General features: G+C 41.2%; 7 protein-coding genes across 12 annotated transcripts; 3 read left to right on the top strand and 4 right to left on the bottom strand.

Annotated features, from left to right (window-relative positions):
• Positions 1-18: 18 nt before the first annotated feature.
• LOC135350314 (ribosomal RNA-processing protein 8-like) lies at positions 19-934 on the bottom strand. The gene has a single exon (XM_064549067.1). It carries the CDS (start codon positions 932-934, stop codon positions 32-34), a length of 903 nt encoding a protein of 300 aa, XP_064405137.1. The 3' UTR covers positions 19-31.
• An 84-nt stretch (positions 935-1,018) lies between these two features.
• On the bottom strand, positions 1,019-2,264 carry LOC135350312 (uncharacterized). Of its 3 annotated transcripts, none has more exons than XM_064549063.1 (5): positions 2,128-2,264; positions 1,929-2,066; positions 1,539-1,880; positions 1,284-1,498; positions 1,019-1,243 (listed from the first exon to the last, which is right to left on the bottom strand). In XM_064549063.1, exons 1-5 carry the CDS (start codon positions 2,248-2,250, stop codon positions 1,072-1,074), a joined length of 990 nt encoding a protein of 329 aa, XP_064405133.1. In that variant the 5' UTR covers positions 2,251-2,264; the 3' UTR covers positions 1,019-1,071. The 3 variants fall into 3 exon arrangements, with proteins under 3 accessions (XP_064405133.1, XP_064405134.1, XP_064405135.1); XM_064549064.1 differs by having other exon boundaries at positions 1,019-1,234; XM_064549065.1 differs by having other exon boundaries at positions 1,284-1,486.
• Positions 2,265-2,289: 25 nt separating this feature from the next.
• On the top strand, positions 2,290-3,765 carry LOC135350330 (profilin-4-like). 3 transcript variants are annotated; one of them, XM_064549084.1, is made up of 4 exons: positions 2,290-2,432; positions 2,487-2,621; positions 2,677-2,782; positions 3,656-3,765. In XM_064549084.1, exons 1-4 carry the CDS (start codon positions 2,319-2,321, stop codon positions 3,682-3,684), a joined length of 384 nt encoding a protein of 127 aa, XP_064405154.1. In that variant the 5' UTR covers positions 2,290-2,318; the 3' UTR covers positions 3,685-3,765. The 3 variants fall into 3 exon arrangements, with proteins under 3 accessions (XP_064405154.1, XP_064405153.1, XP_064405155.1); XM_064549083.1 differs by lacking the exon at positions 3,656-3,765 and adding an exon at positions 3,378-3,649 and having other exon boundaries at positions 2,295-2,432; positions 2,502-2,621; XM_064549085.1 differs by lacking the exon at positions 3,656-3,765 and adding an exon at positions 3,378-3,649 and having other exon boundaries at positions 2,304-2,432.
• On the bottom strand, positions 3,623-7,631 carry LOC135350316 (peptidyl-prolyl cis-trans isomerase 7-like). Its single transcript, XM_064549068.1, has 8 exons — positions 7,475-7,631; positions 7,330-7,425; positions 4,694-4,818; positions 4,588-4,645; positions 4,326-4,536; positions 4,135-4,191; positions 3,945-4,080; positions 3,623-3,891 (listed from the first exon to the last, which is right to left on the bottom strand). Exons 1-8 carry the CDS (start codon positions 7,541-7,543, stop codon positions 3,753-3,755), a joined length of 891 nt encoding a protein of 296 aa, XP_064405138.1. The 5' UTR covers positions 7,544-7,631; the 3' UTR covers positions 3,623-3,752.
• A 17-nt stretch (positions 7,632-7,648) lies between these two features.
• Positions 7,649-10,138, top strand: LOC135350295 (E3 ubiquitin-protein ligase XIAP-like). Of its 2 annotated transcripts, none has more exons than XM_064549044.1 (3): positions 7,649-7,821; positions 7,914-9,736; positions 9,812-10,138. In XM_064549044.1, the coding sequence occupies exons 1-3, from the start codon at positions 7,809-7,811 to the stop codon at positions 9,995-9,997; spliced, it is 2,022 nt and encodes a 673-aa protein (XP_064405114.1). In that variant the 5' UTR covers positions 7,649-7,808; the 3' UTR covers positions 9,998-10,138. The 2 variants fall into 2 exon arrangements, with proteins under 2 accessions (XP_064405114.1, XP_064405113.1); XM_064549043.1 differs by having other exon boundaries at positions 7,914-9,748.
• Positions 10,139-11,000: 862 nt separating this feature from the next.
• On the bottom strand, positions 11,001-14,853 carry LOC135350301 (uncharacterized). The gene is made up of 9 exons (XM_064549052.1): positions 14,700-14,853; positions 13,770-14,028; positions 13,443-13,609; positions 13,241-13,326; positions 12,999-13,106; positions 12,498-12,705; positions 12,390-12,433; positions 11,950-12,222; positions 11,001-11,246 (listed from the first exon to the last, which is right to left on the bottom strand). Exons 1-9 carry the CDS (start codon positions 14,851-14,853, stop codon positions 11,112-11,114), a joined length of 1,434 nt encoding a protein of 477 aa, XP_064405122.1. The 3' UTR covers positions 11,001-11,111.
• A 108-nt stretch (positions 14,854-14,961) lies between these two features.
• Positions 14,962-16,509, top strand: LOC135350308 (1,5-anhydro-D-fructose reductase-like). Its single transcript, XM_064549058.1, has 5 exons — positions 14,962-15,270; positions 15,365-15,598; positions 15,649-15,854; positions 15,933-16,110; positions 16,175-16,509. Exons 1-5 carry the CDS (start codon positions 15,094-15,096, stop codon positions 16,466-16,468), a joined length of 1,089 nt encoding a protein of 362 aa, XP_064405128.1. The 5' UTR covers positions 14,962-15,093; the 3' UTR covers positions 16,469-16,509.
• The last annotated feature ends 110 nt before the right edge of the window (positions 16,510-16,619 follow it).

Here is a 16,619-nt window from a genome sequence, read left to right as displayed (position 1 = left end):
AAACAAAAATGAGGTTGGTTCACAAATCCTACTAACGTCTTTTGTAACTGCATGGTTTCAATATAATTTCGACTGGAGTCGTGTCATTGGTCTTTCTAGGAATCGCTTTGAACTCTAGGTCAACAAACATCGTGCTAAAAACCTCCTTTGACAAAAGTTGGAAACCATATGATTCCACACCTAGAACAAACTCCACAAGTGAGGACATTCTACTAACAATTTCACAGATCTTTAGCTTTCCATTGATGACCATAACTCGTCGAGCTTCCTTGATGAAGTCAGAAACATTGGTACCCATCAACGACAAACAGAATACACACACATCTACAGTTGCTACCTCAAGTGGAACAGTTGCCATATCACAAGCAATAACATGACTGTTACATGCTACAAGATCGAATGAAAATACTTTTTGCAGGACACTTTGAGCTAATTTAGCTTCACCGCATCCAAAATCAGCAACTACCAAATCAACTGGAAGACTACGGACATAACTGAGTATCCGTTTGAGTGGATTGACCGGCCACTTCGAAACTTGTGCTGAAAACCCAAGATGATAAACTTTAAACAATTCACAATCCCCTTCAAACATTCTTTTTGCTTCTTCTCCAGTTGTTGTGTATAACTGTTCATTTATCCACCGAAATCGAGCTCCGTCCATTTTTTTCTCCAGCTTAGCTTGAAATGTTAACTTTTTTTTCATTCCACTAGATCTAGATGATTTACTTGGCTTGGGGCCTGCAAATTCCTTTTTGAAACTATGCAAAGGGCTCGGTTTTTTGGTAGATGACAGTTTGCATGATTCATCGTGAGATTTTCTCTTTCTCTTTACAGAGACACACCTAGTTGACCTTTCATTGAATAAAACATCATGCAGAGTTGATGAGACTGGTGATTCACAGCCCCAGTCAACGTCTTCTAGTTCTTCAAACATGATCGATCCAACATAAATAATGGGTATGAATCGGTGTCTAGTCTTATCAATCTAGGATACCAAGTTCCAACCCAAATTATGACATTGTGTTTAGAATGAATACCACCAGACAGCTAGCTAAGACACGGCATTATAGTTTATGCACTGTCTGCGTCAGAGTTTGTGATATGATCATTCCTCCATGTCAGCTGAAACTGCTTTCTGGGGTAGTGCACTGTACGCTTGTGAGGAATGTCCAGCTCTCGTTCACTCCCAACTTGCTTTCTACTTTCACTATTGTGGTCACAACACATACGATTCCTACAAAAGCTACTCTGAATACAGGGAACAGATAAAACAATTTACTTACTTGCTTTTTTGCCTGACTTCACTGTCGATGTGTACCAGCTGCATTTTAAGCCACCGTACAGGATCAGTATTCCCTCGTCCATCACAAGGTGGCCGAAAGTGTTGTAGAGGAAGCTCTTGGCCACAGCCACTGAGTATCATTTTCTCTTTGTTGTAGTCTGTCCTTTGAGCAATAAGAGGATCGTCTAGAACACCAGTGTGGACCTGAGGAATGTACTATAATAATGTTAAATCATCAGATTGTTACCATTCACACCTGAAGGGCTCCAGTTGGCAGAGGATTGTACTCATCAGGTATGATTGTGTCCAGGAAAACTTGCTTCTCATTTCGATAAATGAGATATTGATCAAATAATTCTCTTTTCTCGCTAACCAAAGCTTGGAAATCATCACTAGAAAGTTGTGCTTCAATTTGTGCCTGTACTGGAATGAACACTCTCTCACACCACTTTTTATACAGTATCTCTTTTTTGCATTGCTGTCTTTCTTCTTGCAGAGCAAGGTATAAATCCATATCGGCTAAGAAATCCTCTTCCTCCTTGTAGATAATGTCACAGTGTTGTTTGAGTGCAGTTAATTTTGGGTCATCTGGGAAAGACTGTCGCATGGAGTATGAGGCTACAAGAAAATACCTAGAGGTACTTACCACAACAGCTCGTCTGGCCTTTCGGCTCAGCCAGTCCTCAATTCTGGTCATTTGTGCTGTGGATGATCGTGATGGAACTCGAGTGGGCGAAGAGCCATAGTGCTGACGTGGGGACACAAGTGGACTGACAACAGAACTCTAAAGAATCGATGACATTGGCAATGTCAATGGCACAACAGGAACATTGTAATAATCTCACCTGTTTTTGATCAACAACTTCTTCATTTTGTTGTTGAGTACAATCTCTCATTAATTCTGAGTAGAGCTCACTATTGTGAACAACGATCGAGCCACCACCTCCTGATCCTTTCTTGACAGACATGATTATTATGGTGTGCTTTATTGAAAGAAACGTTTTTCAGTTGTCATGGGAACAGCAGTGACCTATAAATGAACACCCTTCAGAGTCTTCTGCACGAGTCCTTGATAGCCACAGGACATGTGGAGTCCTGCACGCTCTTTAAGAAGGATAGAACCATCAAGGCCAGTTCTATTGGATATGAGGTACACTTTAATATAGGTGGAATTTAATGTTGGAAATTAATTCAATAATTCCAGCCCTCTCCTGAGCAGATGGATTCTCTAGTTGAAGCTTTTCACAATCCAATTTCAGCTAGAGAACATGGAATTCAATTTAATGGTGCCTCATACAAATGTGTCCGTGCTGATAAGGATTCTATCTATGCCAAAAAAGTTAGTATCAAAATCGACAATCATACACATGCACTGATTGAATTTCCGGCTACAGGAGGGGTCAGGATTCATAGCAGTCAAGACAAACTCCATGGTTATATTCGGTACCTATTCCTCTTCCATGTACCCCAGCGTATGTGTGGAAGCTGTAGAGAAACTAGGTGAGCTGCATATTGTGTATAATTAATAATGAGCATAGTGTGTCACACTTTGATGTGACAGTTTTAGCTAAGAAAAAATTATCTTGTCATGTGTTACTGAATACTATTATTATTAATAGTATGGCTAATAGTGCAATACGTTGTCATTGACAGCGTGCAATTACTTGACAAGGTAGTTGCACGCGCTGTCAATGACAACGTGTAATTACTGGACCGGATGTGATACGGGATTAATCGCTGTACACTCTCCGGTCAATGGGATTAATAGCATGAGTAACAATTATGCGATGGAAAAGCTTATAATTGTATGAGGCGAAGCAGTGTTATGAGTGCTATTAAGCACACTGCATCTAGAGTCTGGGGGCATACCCCCCCCCCCCCCCCCAAGGAAATGTTTGGCTGTCGTATATCGCATCTGGTGATTCTTAGGAACTGTGGTGTGTTAGGGTTATGGTTATTAAGTATTGTGGAATGAGTTCAATTGCCTGGACTGAATGGTACTATGAGTTATCAGATAAAAGCCATAGCTTGAGCGACACAAGCTAGTCTTTCTTACTTAATGAAAGTCGCTCTTGAATCGCCTTTTGTACTACAGATAGTGACATAGAAGAAATTGTGGACATACGGAACAGAAAGAGTAGAAAACTAGTTGTTACGAATATTAAGGCGAGCTCTTTGTTTAGTTGATGCCGTAACACAGTTTGTTATGGCCTATAATTAATATTATTTTCAATTCAAAAATTTACAATTTCCAGGGGGGGCGAGCGCGAAATTACTGGTTCCGAATGTGATGCGCATTAATCGCACTGTTTCACTGTACAAATCCCAGTGCTAATAGTACATCATACGATTATTATTCATTCTTGACTGCAGGTGACTACTTTAAAGAGAAGGGGAAATGAGCAATAACAATCATAAAGATTATAATGTTAAATTATAATGTTATTATAATTATGCATTGTTCAATTGTCTATTCAACATAATTTATAGTGTCTGCTATCGGAGTAAGAACGCCAGAGTTAGAAATTTGACACAGTTTGTTTGGACGATTATTGTAGGTCTCCAGTCCTTCAATCTTTTGCAATGCTCTCTTACCCTCAACAACACGACTGCATGTTAATTATGGAGTGGTACATCATTGTGGTTGTAAATATGAACTTACCCAAAGGCAACATATTGTCGGTCCATCCAGGTAGAAGGCTTTAGGATAATGTAAAACTGAGAGTTGTTGGTGTTTTTACCATGGTTGCACATGCCCAGTATACCAGGACTATCATGGCTAATGGCAAAACTTTCATCTGGAGAACTGGAAAATCACAAGACAAGCAACATTTATTGTCATTGCTGTTTACCTTCAAAAGTGTTGCCATAAATGGACTCCCCCTTGGCTCCACTACCACCACAAATGTCTGCAATTTATATACATCAATTCACGGAAATAATTATATCTAGTTTCAAGCTAAGTTGTACATAGTTCGTATACACATGCAATGACATACAGTACTCTGCTTAAAAAAAGCAGCATAAATGTTACTTTGATTACCTCCCCCCTGTATCCATCCATTGGGAACTACTCTATGCATTATGGAATTGACGTAAGATAATTGAGTCCCATTGGAGGATTTTCCTTTCTCTCCAGTACAGAGAGCTACAAAGTTGGCACATGTTTTTGGACACAAATCTTTGTACAGCTCAAACACAATTCGTCCAATCAAATCTCCCTCCACACAGATATCCATGTATACAAAGTCCCTCTAAATAGAGCACATAATTGTAATATACGGTTGAACAGGAATAAAACAAACCTTTGGATTGCCGATATGAGCATTATAAGCACTCTTAGCTTGACCCACATAGTCAGATCTGCATAACTAGCATGTCAATCACACAGAGTAGATTTTGTGCTCTCACTGAAAGTCCACGCGTCCAAAGTTTTGCTCTGCCCAGTATAAGAGGGACTGAAGTTCTCCTACAAACTCCTCATTCACAAATACCACCACAGATCCATTGAAACCCCAAACATCTCCACCACGTTCCTGGGAATTGCAAAAACATTGGTGCTTGTTTGATTGAAAGACCACCTCTAAAGTGCAATCATGCACCCATGCACTATAATAATGAAAGCACCGCGGGTGCTGATGCCTCGGTGGAGGTGCCAAATTAAAGCTACATAACATAACTAATAGCTTTTATACACACATTATAATTATTATCATGATGAACATTTGCTGCATGATGCAGGCAGATCGAATCCAGACTCACAGGGAAACTTAAAGAGAGGGTAATGATCAACTACGATTGTCAATTGATGCCAAAAGTTCAAACCTAAAATTAATGGCTGCATCAGCAGAGCCTTGCAGCTTTCTTCTCACTCTTGCAGCTACCAATAGCTAGCGTTCTAGTGCAGAGCTAATGAAAGCACCACAGGTGCTGATGCCTCGGTGGAGATGCCAAAGCTACATGACATAAAGCTACTTTTATACACACATTGATTATAATTTATATCATGATGAACATTTTTAATTTACTGCATGCAAAATCCAGAGAGTGCATGGGTAATGATCGACGATGATTGTTGTTAAAAAAGTTTGAGTCTAAAATTAATGGCTGAAAGTCAGCAGAGCCTTGCAGCTCTCTTCTCACTCTTGCAGCTACCAATAGCTAGCGTTCTAGTGCAGAGCTAACTACTAAGTAGAGTAGCAACACTCGGTAAACAAGTTTGGCTACGTGCTCTTTTGAAAAGGCTGTGATGGCATTCCAAGTAAGCAAAACTAGGCATACCTCGAGAACGAAGCATTATTTTGCAAATACACGAATTAAATCCAAGTAAACATGACTAGAAGCCTATAGAAACTCTTACTTGCACTTGATTCATCCTTGAGGAGCTGTAGTAGTCTACACAGACAGACAGACACAACACACACACACACACACACACACACACACACACACACACACACACACACAAACACACTACCGTATACCTCGCTTGCGCATGCGCACCGAGGCATAACTACTAAGTAGAGTAGTAACACCAGGAGTGTATACACTCCTGGTAACACTCAGTGAAAAAAATTTGCTACGCACTCTTCTGAAAAGGCTGCAATGGCATTCCAAGTAATTAAGCAAAAGTAGGCATAATTCCGACGAAACATTATTTTGCAAATCCATGAATTAAAAATCCAAGAAAACATGACTAGAAACTCTTTACTTGCACTTGATTGATCCTTGAGAAGCTGTAGCACACACACACACACACACACACACACACACGCAGACACACAAACACACTACCGTAATCTCGCAAGATGCTCATTAGTCATAGAGCATTCACCCCGTGCGTTGAGCCTCGGATATATGCGGGAATAAATTTTTACCGTAATGACCTCATTATAGGGAATGATCGTGAATCTACAGTAGACTCTCGTTAATCCGGTCACCCTTGGGACAGTGCAGCTTGGCCGGAATAGCGAGGTGGCTGTACTTCAGGAAATAGCTGCAGCTTTAATAATAAGAAGACTGCTTCATTGACGTCAGTAGCTCCTTCTCTGTTGCTTTGTCACTTTATAGTGAAAAAGCGAGCTGTCTTCGATACCTTGCGCTAACAGTTACTGTAACTATTATTGAAAGCACCGCTGGTGCTGATGCCTCGGTGGAGGTGCCAAAGCTACATAACATAAAGCTACTAATAGTTAGCTTTTATACATAATTATAATTATCATAATGAACATTGCTGCATCCAGAATCACAGGGAAACTCAAAGAGTGGGTAATGATCGATGATGATTGTTGTTAAAACGATCGATGCCAACTGGCTGCAAGTCAGTGAGAGCCTTGCAGCTCTCTTCTCACTCTTGCAGCTACCAATAGCTAGCGTTCTAGTGCAGAGCTAACTACTAAGTATAGAGTAGCAACAATCGGTGAACTTCTGAAAAGGCTGCAATGGCATTCCAAGTAAGCAAAACTAGGCATAACTCGAGAACAAAGCTTTATTTTGCAAATCCACGAATCCGAATCCAAGAAAACATGACTAGAAGCCTATAGAAACTCTTACTTGCACCTCATTGATCCTTGAGCAGCTGTAACAGTCTACACACACACAAACACACTACCGTATACCTCGCTTGCACATGCGCACTGAGGCATAATAATCTATGCTGTAAAACTGGTGGGTGTCTTGCCAGATGCGACGAGTCTCTCTTTTACGACTAAGCAAGGAGCCATTAACCAAATTCTAGGTCTAAATTGGTAAAATTGCTAGTATAACAGTGTTCACGCCTCTTCCTAGTGGGCGGTTGGCTAAATAAAGTATATCCTGCTGACTTATCAATAATTAACAACTACACAGTATACATTGCGAGTTGCATGCCCTCTTCTTTCTCTTTATACGCCCTTGGTTGTACAGCCACTTGAGATGTGGGCGTTTTTACACATGACAGAGTCAGACAACAACACGTTTGTATGGGCTGCATACATAAATAATATTATGTAGATGCGCTCATATTCCCCGGCCCCTTAATTAAACTGCAGAGTGCAAGCCGTATTTACCTTTTTCATTTGTTGGACATAGTCTACCCACTGAAACTCCATCAATGGTTGACACTGAGGTGGTTGTAGATGACTCGGTAAATCCACGCTAAGTTCCTGTGAAAAAACATGCACGAAAGCCTAAAGTGAATTCAAAGAGCTGTACCTTTAAAACATGCTTGGCTTGGTGGAAATCCCCGCTGCTGAGCAAACCTACAACTGTTGTAGAACTCATTATTTAAAATTTTGATGTTACCATGGATATTATAAATTTGATGACCGACATCAATTGTTGTGGCCACGCCTTATCTTCCTATACATAGCCAGGCCGATTTGTCTCTAAAATAACACTTGGTCGACAGCTAGCTAGCTAGCTAGACACACCCTATAGCCGACCCTAGCTAGCTAGCTCTGCCCAGGCGCGCTCGCTTCTAGCCGGCCCTGAAACTGTTGTCGACTGGGCCTGGGATCGATCAGAGACTAGACCACAGCTTTTCATTATGAACACTGAAGGTGAGTTTATGAAGTGATCACTGCCTTCATTTCATGACTAGACTAGCTAATTTCATGATTATCCTTTTATTTACTTATTTTAAAAATGGCAGATCGATTACTTGGTATCCGTGTGTCAAATAGACTCATTGTATCATCACCCCACCTATCGAACAGAGGGGGAAATGATACTGAAACGGATGGGATCGTTTTTGCCTGTCAAGAGGCTGAGAAAGATTGTGGAAAGTGTGTTGAAAGAGGAAATAACAGTACTATGGTAGTTAACTCTCGTGATGCTGAAGCACCTAATTGCCCCCGAAGATGGAAGCTTTATTCTCCTGTTGGGAAAGCTGTCCAGAACCATGACATTGCTTCAGTAAAGCGTTTTGCTTATGAAGATCCGAGATCTTTGTCACAAAGTGATAATTATGGCCGAACACCCTTTCACTATGCTTGCTGGTATGGCTTTACCGATATCATTTTTTTTCTGAGTAAGGTGCTTAGTAATACTGATTGCTTTGCTACAGACAATCAAGGCTGGTCTGCACTCCATTTTGCTTGTGATGCTTCACTTCCTCATACAAAAGTCGTACAACATCTTCTTTGTATACTGAATGTAAACCCTCGCCAGGAAACCAATAAAGGCTCAACTCCGGCATCGCTAGCAACGTACAGGGGTCATCTTCACATTGTTAGAATTGTAACTGATCTCATGTGCACACTTCGCCCTACTGACCCAAAAGATCAGCGACCTTCTTTAGTGATTCCAGGAGAAGGTGGATATGACTCACTTGAGACAAGTGATCATCCCAATGGAGATCGAAACATGAGTAAACTTGAGAATCGGCTCTTTACCTTCACAATGGGTACTACTACCTGGCCAAGGGTACGCCCTACTGAGAGGCAGTTGGCAGAGCAAGGTTTTGTTTATACTGGTCTGGAAGAAAGGGTTTTCTGTTTTTGTTGCAAAGCTGTGGTTGATTTTTGGGATGATGATGAGGATCCTTTGCTAAAGCATTATCGAAAAAGTGCGAAGTGTGTGTTCTTGCGCAATAACTATAGTTTTGAGATTGACCGGTTGTTGGCACAAAGCAAGATTCAACATGCTTGCCCTGAGTATGCAAACAACTCTTCTCGACTACATTCGTATAGAACTTGGGGATTTAGTGACATTGTCAGCTACTTCAAGCTTGCCAGTGCTGGCTTTTTCTACACCGGAGTTGATATGCGCACCCAGTGTTTTTCATGTGGCCTGTTTTATGATCATTGGAGGAAGGGAGACATTCCAATAGAAATCCACCGGAGATGGAACCCAAGTTGTGAATTTCTAAGTTCGATTGCTACACCTGTGATGCCACTACAAAAAGTACCCTCATCACATGTATCAATCAAGCAACCAGATTACGAAAATGTTGAAAACCGAATCAAATCATTCAAGTTGCTCTCTAAAGAAGTCCCTGTTTCTTCAGAAGACTGTGCAAAAGCTGGCCTATTCTTTCTTCGGAAGCCTGATGTAATGCAATGTTTCAAATGTGATGCAATTGTCCGTGGTTGGATCATTGGCGATATTCCATCAGAGAAGCACAGAGCTATCAATCCTCGATGCAAGTTTTTGAAAAAAAATTTACCGACAAAGTTAGACCATTATTCAGTCGATCCCGGTTCACTGCCTGAGCCAGAATTCACAAGAGAAGACTTGGAACAAATGTCAAGCCTACGTGTATCTCTTCCACAGCCTCACTACCATCCACCGACACGTTCAACATCTATCATGTCCTCTCCTCAAGAGAACGAGAGTTCAAGTTATGCTAGTAGGCGAACACTTTCTCAATCAAGAGCTAGAAGTAAACATGACACATTGCCAAGTACACAGAGTGCATCACTAGTTATTCAGTCAACTTCAACATTAGACCAACCTGATCAACAAAAACAACCTGTGAGTGGAAAGGTGTGTCTCTTTCATTTTTGACTACCTATTTTATTATACCCACACACACACACACACACACAGCTTTCTCTACCCACAATACCTGATCAAGATGACCGAAAGTGTGTAGTGTGTATGGACAATAATCTAGAGGTGGTTGTGCTACCCTGTGGGCATTTGTGTATGTGCCAGGAATGTGCCTCAAGTATTCACCAATGCCCCATGTGCAGGGTCAGTATTGAAAAGACATTTAGAGTTTATTTGCCCTAAAATTTAACAACTACATGTAGTTAACAACAAGTCATTATTGGTTCAATGCTCTATTATCTCATGTACACGTATAAAATTAATTTATAACATTATAATTCTAGTGTAGTCCCTATAATCATCAGATCTTGAGTTTCACCTCCACCTGCTCAAATGCACCCATGGTATACAACCGGACTAAAATAAGAGACAAGGCTACCATAGCAGGAACAAACTCTGATACAGGGTGATTAACACTGTAATGAGAGTAGATGGCTCCCACCATAACCACCAGAAGAGCCCAGGTGGCCAGTTTCCCATAACGATACTTTCCAATGGCAATGGTCAATGCACATGCGACTTCCAGGATTCCCACGATAAGCATGTACGTGGTAGGCTGTAGCTGGAAAAGATTGACAGGTGGGACTCGAGTGAACTGCCCAAACGCGTGTTCCTGTATATAATAAAGTAATTATAGACCTACAACATACATGCAGTGAAGGACTTACCAGATGATCGTAATAATCAGGGTTAATTACTGGACTGAGCTTCATGGAGCCTGAAAGCACAAACATCAGTACAATAACCGTGGTGGATAACTTGTATAAGGTCCTCTTTGTACTTGCCATAGCGCTGGTCTTTCCAAACCAAAAACAACTATAGATCTAAACGTACTCGTATATACTATACTAGACTCGACTTGACTGTACACAAAACAAGGCGAGAACCTGAAGACCATCCCCTTTCTTTGTGTAACTTAGGAGCTAGTGCACCAATGAGATTGCAGTATTTCTGTGATAACGATATTCATAACTGGAATGCGGAGTTATAATTTTATTCATAAGCAAACGGAAGCATTCTGCGGTTTATAATTTTATTCATGATGCTTACAGAGCAGTATTGCTAACACAGCAGTACAAATCCATGTCCCCCGGCCATAGTCTCCAGTCTACCTCAAAAGGTCATTCAATCGTTCAATGACGACCCATGACAGTTTGTTTCCGTATATCTACCACGCCCAAAACAATGACATTTTGGAAATAACCATTGCAAACTACAAAAAATATGTACACAATTGTACGTATTAAAACAAAACTAATGGCAAAACAACAACAAACAGTCATGCCCTTTGATCAAGTCACTTAATCTCTACGATTAGAGGTGCATTCTCGTCTTCGTTGTCCAACTGAGCAGCGTCTTCAGTGTACTGTTGACGAGATGCCTCCAAACCCTCTGGAATCGCAGTTAGTTTGGGATTTGTAAAATAAGGTTCCTGGTGTGTATGTGCACGAGTATAATTATGATTCATGAATAGAGATATGTACACACAGGAGCACATGACAGAAGGAGCATCTTACCTCGGGAATCACATCTCGTGCAAGTTTGCAAAGCATGACCTTATACGCAAAACCGCTAAGTGGGTGATAATCATCTGCGGGCGAGTGCTAATTGAGCTGACAGTGCCTTTACCAAGCAGATCAATAAAAATGAAAAGCTACAGCTAGCTAGTTAGCTATAGGCCTGGTAGTAAGCTCTCTCTTTTAAGAACCCCTCTAATACTACAAAAACAAAACGCCTAGTATGTGTTATAGTCTAAGTCTAGCAAACTTTCTCTTTACAAAGTAATTGGATTGCTCCTCTTTTATGTGTACCTCACCATGACAAGTCTCTTCCATGATGTATACCAACATCCATCGAAGACCTAGCTATTCATTTTAGCTCTTTTTGGCTCAACCTAGCTCCTGCTGCTGCACTACATACAAAATCCGTTCATAATGCAGGCTGACTGCGGCCTGTAATTATGTACACAGTACTTACACACTTTTCAATGCGGCGTTTAGGAAAACACACAAGATGCGATTTCCAAACCCATGCACAGTTAGACGCTCCTTCTGCCATGTGCTCCTGGTACACACTAACTAAGCTACATGTATTACGGACAAAGTGAATTGACATTTATTCGTTTAAATATTCACCTCACTCCCAGTGGAGTTGATAGATCCAGCGGGACCTACTGAGTGCTGATGAACCAAAGCAGGCTGGCTATTACTCCGATCAAACTTCGATCGTCTCCTGTTAGTAGCTATGGCAGACGGTGCAGAGATACTCTGCCTGTGATACTGCAGCCTTGCCTTGGCCACAGCTATGCGACGATGGACATCAACATACTGATCTGTTTCATCAACAATTTCCTCTCCAATCAGCTCCTCAATCACATCCTCTAATGTAATGATCCCTACCAAAATAGGCTGGTGTGTGAGAGTAGGGGTAATAGGGGGCAGGGAAAATAATTCCAAAGGAAATGCCAAAGGAAATGAATTGAGTCCATGTGAGTAAACTTGGGCGTACCATGCGTACCATGTATATACTGAAACGACATGGAATTCGTACGTATGAGTTGACCTTTATAACTGACCTCTGTATTTTCTCCTTCTTCCTTGTACACCAAAGCCAGATGACCTACATACATGTACGAAAGATCAATCATGATTTATGAAACATAGATATTATTCACGTCACTAACTTCTTCCTGTCTGAAACTGATTGAGAATGTCGTAGAGGGGTGTGATTGTGAGACAGGAGGGAGGTGGAATTTGGGACCCTCGGATCAGTTTGACAGGTGTACAATCCTCAGGGTCCAAGTGTATTAGTGTCTTTACGAGGAGAATCCCACACACATTGTCATGGTTGTTATTGTATACTGGCACACGAGAGTGACCACGAGCGAGAATCTAAAAATATGTAGACAGTATTTCTAGACTGTAGGCATAGATGTACATTAATTTTAGTATATATAATAATTTATATCGAATAATTTTCGTTGGTGCAAATTTTCGTACCGATAACTATTTCATATTTTAATTTTCGTAGAGCTCAGGATAGTGATGTTGAATCTATTGCGATAAAATTTTCGTATGATGCTCTTCGATACAATTTTCACCATATGAAAATAACCCGCTATACGGCATCAGATATGGAACACACACCAAACTAAATTTGTTTTCTCACAAAACATAATGCTTACATCTTTCATGGTGTCTCTATCAATAATGGCATTGATATTGAGCATGTATACACTCTCCAGAGGAGTCATGGCGTCTTCTACTGTCTTGTCCCTCATCTCCAGCGCACTCTATACAAACAATAAAATAAAAAAACACATTTCAATTTTAGATACTGGTACAGGTACAACTGTCAAGGATTGTCGATACAATAACAAACAACAGAGATCTTGGTTAGTCTCACGTCAGTCATACATGTACGTACCTTGACAATCAGGACCTCATCGTAAGACAGAGGATCTTCATTGCCTTGCTCTCCGTCACCATGCATCTTCACCAGCTCTCTAAGCTCTAAAGAAATGAAAACAATCATTACCGCTACAAACCGACATGCACTTTTAAAGTACCACAATACTTCAATAGAAGTGTATACCAGCCCTTTGTAAACGCAAGCCCAACGGATGTACCTGCTCTCCTAAAAAAGGTAGAATGTTCCTTGCCAAGGATCAAATCTAGTAGTTTGGCAATGGGGAAGGATATTGGGAAGAGTATAGCCATCAGTACGAGCACTATGGGAGAGCAGTAGTAGCCAATAGCCAGACCAAACCGTGTGCAGATGGCCTGAGGTACTATCCTGGGGATTGAAATGTGTATACAGGATGTGAGGTGCGATTGACAAAAACACTTTACGGAATTGACATTGATTATAGGGTAGGAATTTGGACACATTAATTTAAACCTGACCCATAGCAACAAAGCGTTCTGTTCCTATAATAACTAGAAATAATACTCACTCTCCAACTAAAAGAACAGCTGTCACTGACACAATGATAGCCACAACCTCAAGAGTAATCTTGTTTAGAAATATGGGCATGGTTTCCACGGCAGCAGCATTGGCCAGCAGCAATGTCACCAGTAGGAGGTGATGGCGCTTCACCAACATGAGAATTCGAGAAGCGTATTTTTTCTCCTTAGGTTTCCCTCCTCTCTTGAGCACCTCAAGAGACATGATGTCCAGGGAGAGCAGACCCATCGTCAGGCCTGACATCAGACCTGAATAGAAGGAATGCGCACCATTAGATACACATTATGAGGAACTTGTAAGCACTATTGCCACAGCTCTATTGCATAACAACCAATTCAAGGAGTAGGTTAAAACGGTGTATATACAGTGTATAGCTAGCCATACATAAGTACAGGAATAATAACGCATAGGGGTAATAACGGCGATAGTGATTTTAAGGTAGCATCGTCACGAGCACGAATGACTATCCAGCGAACCACAGTCAAGGGAATGGGTACAGCGCCACCCTAATAGAAGCGCTAAGTCCAAATTTTACCTCCAATTGAGCGCCAAGTAAATTTTTGTAACTATGGCAGTTGTAGTACAAATCACGTTACGGTACACGTATTCAGTCCTAGATGTAGAATGGAATGTACGTGGGAATTAGATACTCCTCTTATTAATGAATTCCTGGTACAATTTTCCTTTTATTAATTCCGAGCGAAGCGAGGCTCTAATCGGGTCACGTTGAGATTTTGGAGAAAAAAAGGACGACGTCGAACACTGCTCAATTAAACTAGTGGCTCTGGCTGCAGCAGACTGTAACGGTTCTACTTCAAAGTTGGAGGACGTGTTAGTGATTGTACTGAGGGAACTTGTATGCAAGTAGCTATGGTATGCTTTGCAGAGTGAGTTAAGTTGTGTACAGAGTCTGACTCACCAGCAAAACAAACCAATGCCCCATACAAGATAAGGTACAACCAGAACAGGAAATCTGAAGGTTCAATGATATCCTCTTCTTTGTATTGGACACCATTGCACACAACAGTCAAATTCTCAGGGTCTTCAAAGTAACATAAAACTGTCTCTTCCATGTGTACGTATGTGTAGATGTACGTATGTTCTTTTCAATTTTGAGATCTACAGCTCTCTAGCTAGCTCTGTCTACAGCTAATAATTATAAAAGGTAATGGTCATCTGATCTGATCCCGAGTTCAAGTGTGATGCAAGAGATCGGTGAGATCATGATCATGATAAAGCTGACAACAGTCATGACTCATGAGTGGATCCAAAACTGAAAAGGGGAGGAATAATACGTACCTGGTGTTAAACCGATGGCAAGTGGGGAAACTGTGAGACTAGTCTTTGTTGGTTGTGGCCTCATTGCTAGACACCACTTAAGAGCATTGCAAGAGAGTGGCTATGCCTATAGTGTTTGTGGGGCTGTGGACAAGAACTTGGACACAGCTGAAGCGCTAGTTGCATCTCTCCCAAAGGTGTCTGATTGCAAGGTAGATCGCTACTGCATAGTTACAAAGTAAAGCATTGCAATGGACACTTTAATTAGCCAACACTGTCATTCCGTGCTCAATGTGTTCAATACAGGTTTTCACGTCTTTAGCTGACTGTTTGCACTGGGGACAGTTTGATGCTGCTGTAATCATGCTCCCTCATCACCTTCATGAGCCATACACCACCGAGTGCCTGCTGGCAGGAAAGCACGTACTACTTGAGAAGCCACTTGCTCACACTCTTTCCTCCTGTGTCGAACTAATGAGGGTGGCTGAAAAGGCAGATGCAGTGCTTATGATTGGAGAACAGTCTGCTTATTGGCCTGAGGTAAACTATAAAAAAAAAACTAAGGCTTGATTCATGGTGGAATGCTGCAGGTGGTAAAAGCGAAGGAGTTGATTGAATCTGGTGAAATAGGGCAGCCATTGTTTGCGAAGGCTAACTACTGGGAATCAGCTTGCAGTGCGTTCAATACTACCTTTGGTACTACGGCAGAGGATGACTGGAGATGTGACCGTGAGAAAGTGGGAGGAGGTGTATTGATGGATGGAGCCACTCATTGGGTCAGGCCGTTAAGGACCTGGTATGTTTAGTAACAGAATATGTATTGCATAGAGGTCGATTGGGAGCTTGCACTGTATTTTCTCTTTTAATGTTATAGGTTTGGGGATGTCAAGGAAGTAGTTGGTGTGGTGTGTCACCCTTTGCAGCAGCGTACAGGTGAAATTCTAGCTAGTGTTCTCCTCCAATTCTCAAGTGGGATCACAGCCTCTCTGTATTGCCATAGAAACGGTATTCCTATGCATCCACTTCCATTCTTCCAAATATTTGGAGAAAAGGTGGAGCTAATCTAACAGTAGGTGAATCGTGATAATGTGATTGACATACACTCTGTTGTTTCAGGGTGAAATCACAATCGACGGTGATTTTTCGGGAGGGATGAGTGTTATAACTATAAATAACTCAGAAGGAAAACGTTTTGACTCTCTTGGTGGATACAACAAAGGGTTTTCACAGCAAATGAAGGAGTTTCTAAAGGCCATCCACAAAGGACAAAGAGGTGTGGATAGCTGCAAGGAAGCACTTGGGGAAGTTCTAGTAGCAAAAGCAGTGTACAAGTCTGTGCGCACTAGAAAATGGGAACAAACAACACTGGACAATTTGTTTGACACTAGTAGTCAGAGTGAAGTGAGCTAGCAAATGCGTGTATATAATTTCTAATTACATCATAAATGTGAGCCTCAGGTTGAAGAGCTGAACAACACAGCTGGTGTAATCTCGATCTGAATGCATAGGTCTAATGCAGTGCCTTACTAGTATTTAGTTATCGTCTGGCATGTATAATTAT

Source organism: Halichondria panicea, chromosome 16 (assembly GCF_963675165.1).
Source record: "Halichondria panicea chromosome 16, odHalPani1.1, whole genome shotgun sequence".
Taxonomy (NCBI): Eukaryota; Metazoa; Porifera; class Demospongiae; order Suberitida; family Halichondriidae; genus Halichondria; species Halichondria panicea.
The sequence above is the reverse complement of the archived record's forward strand: the minus strand, read 5'-3'. Positions and strand labels throughout refer to the sequence as shown.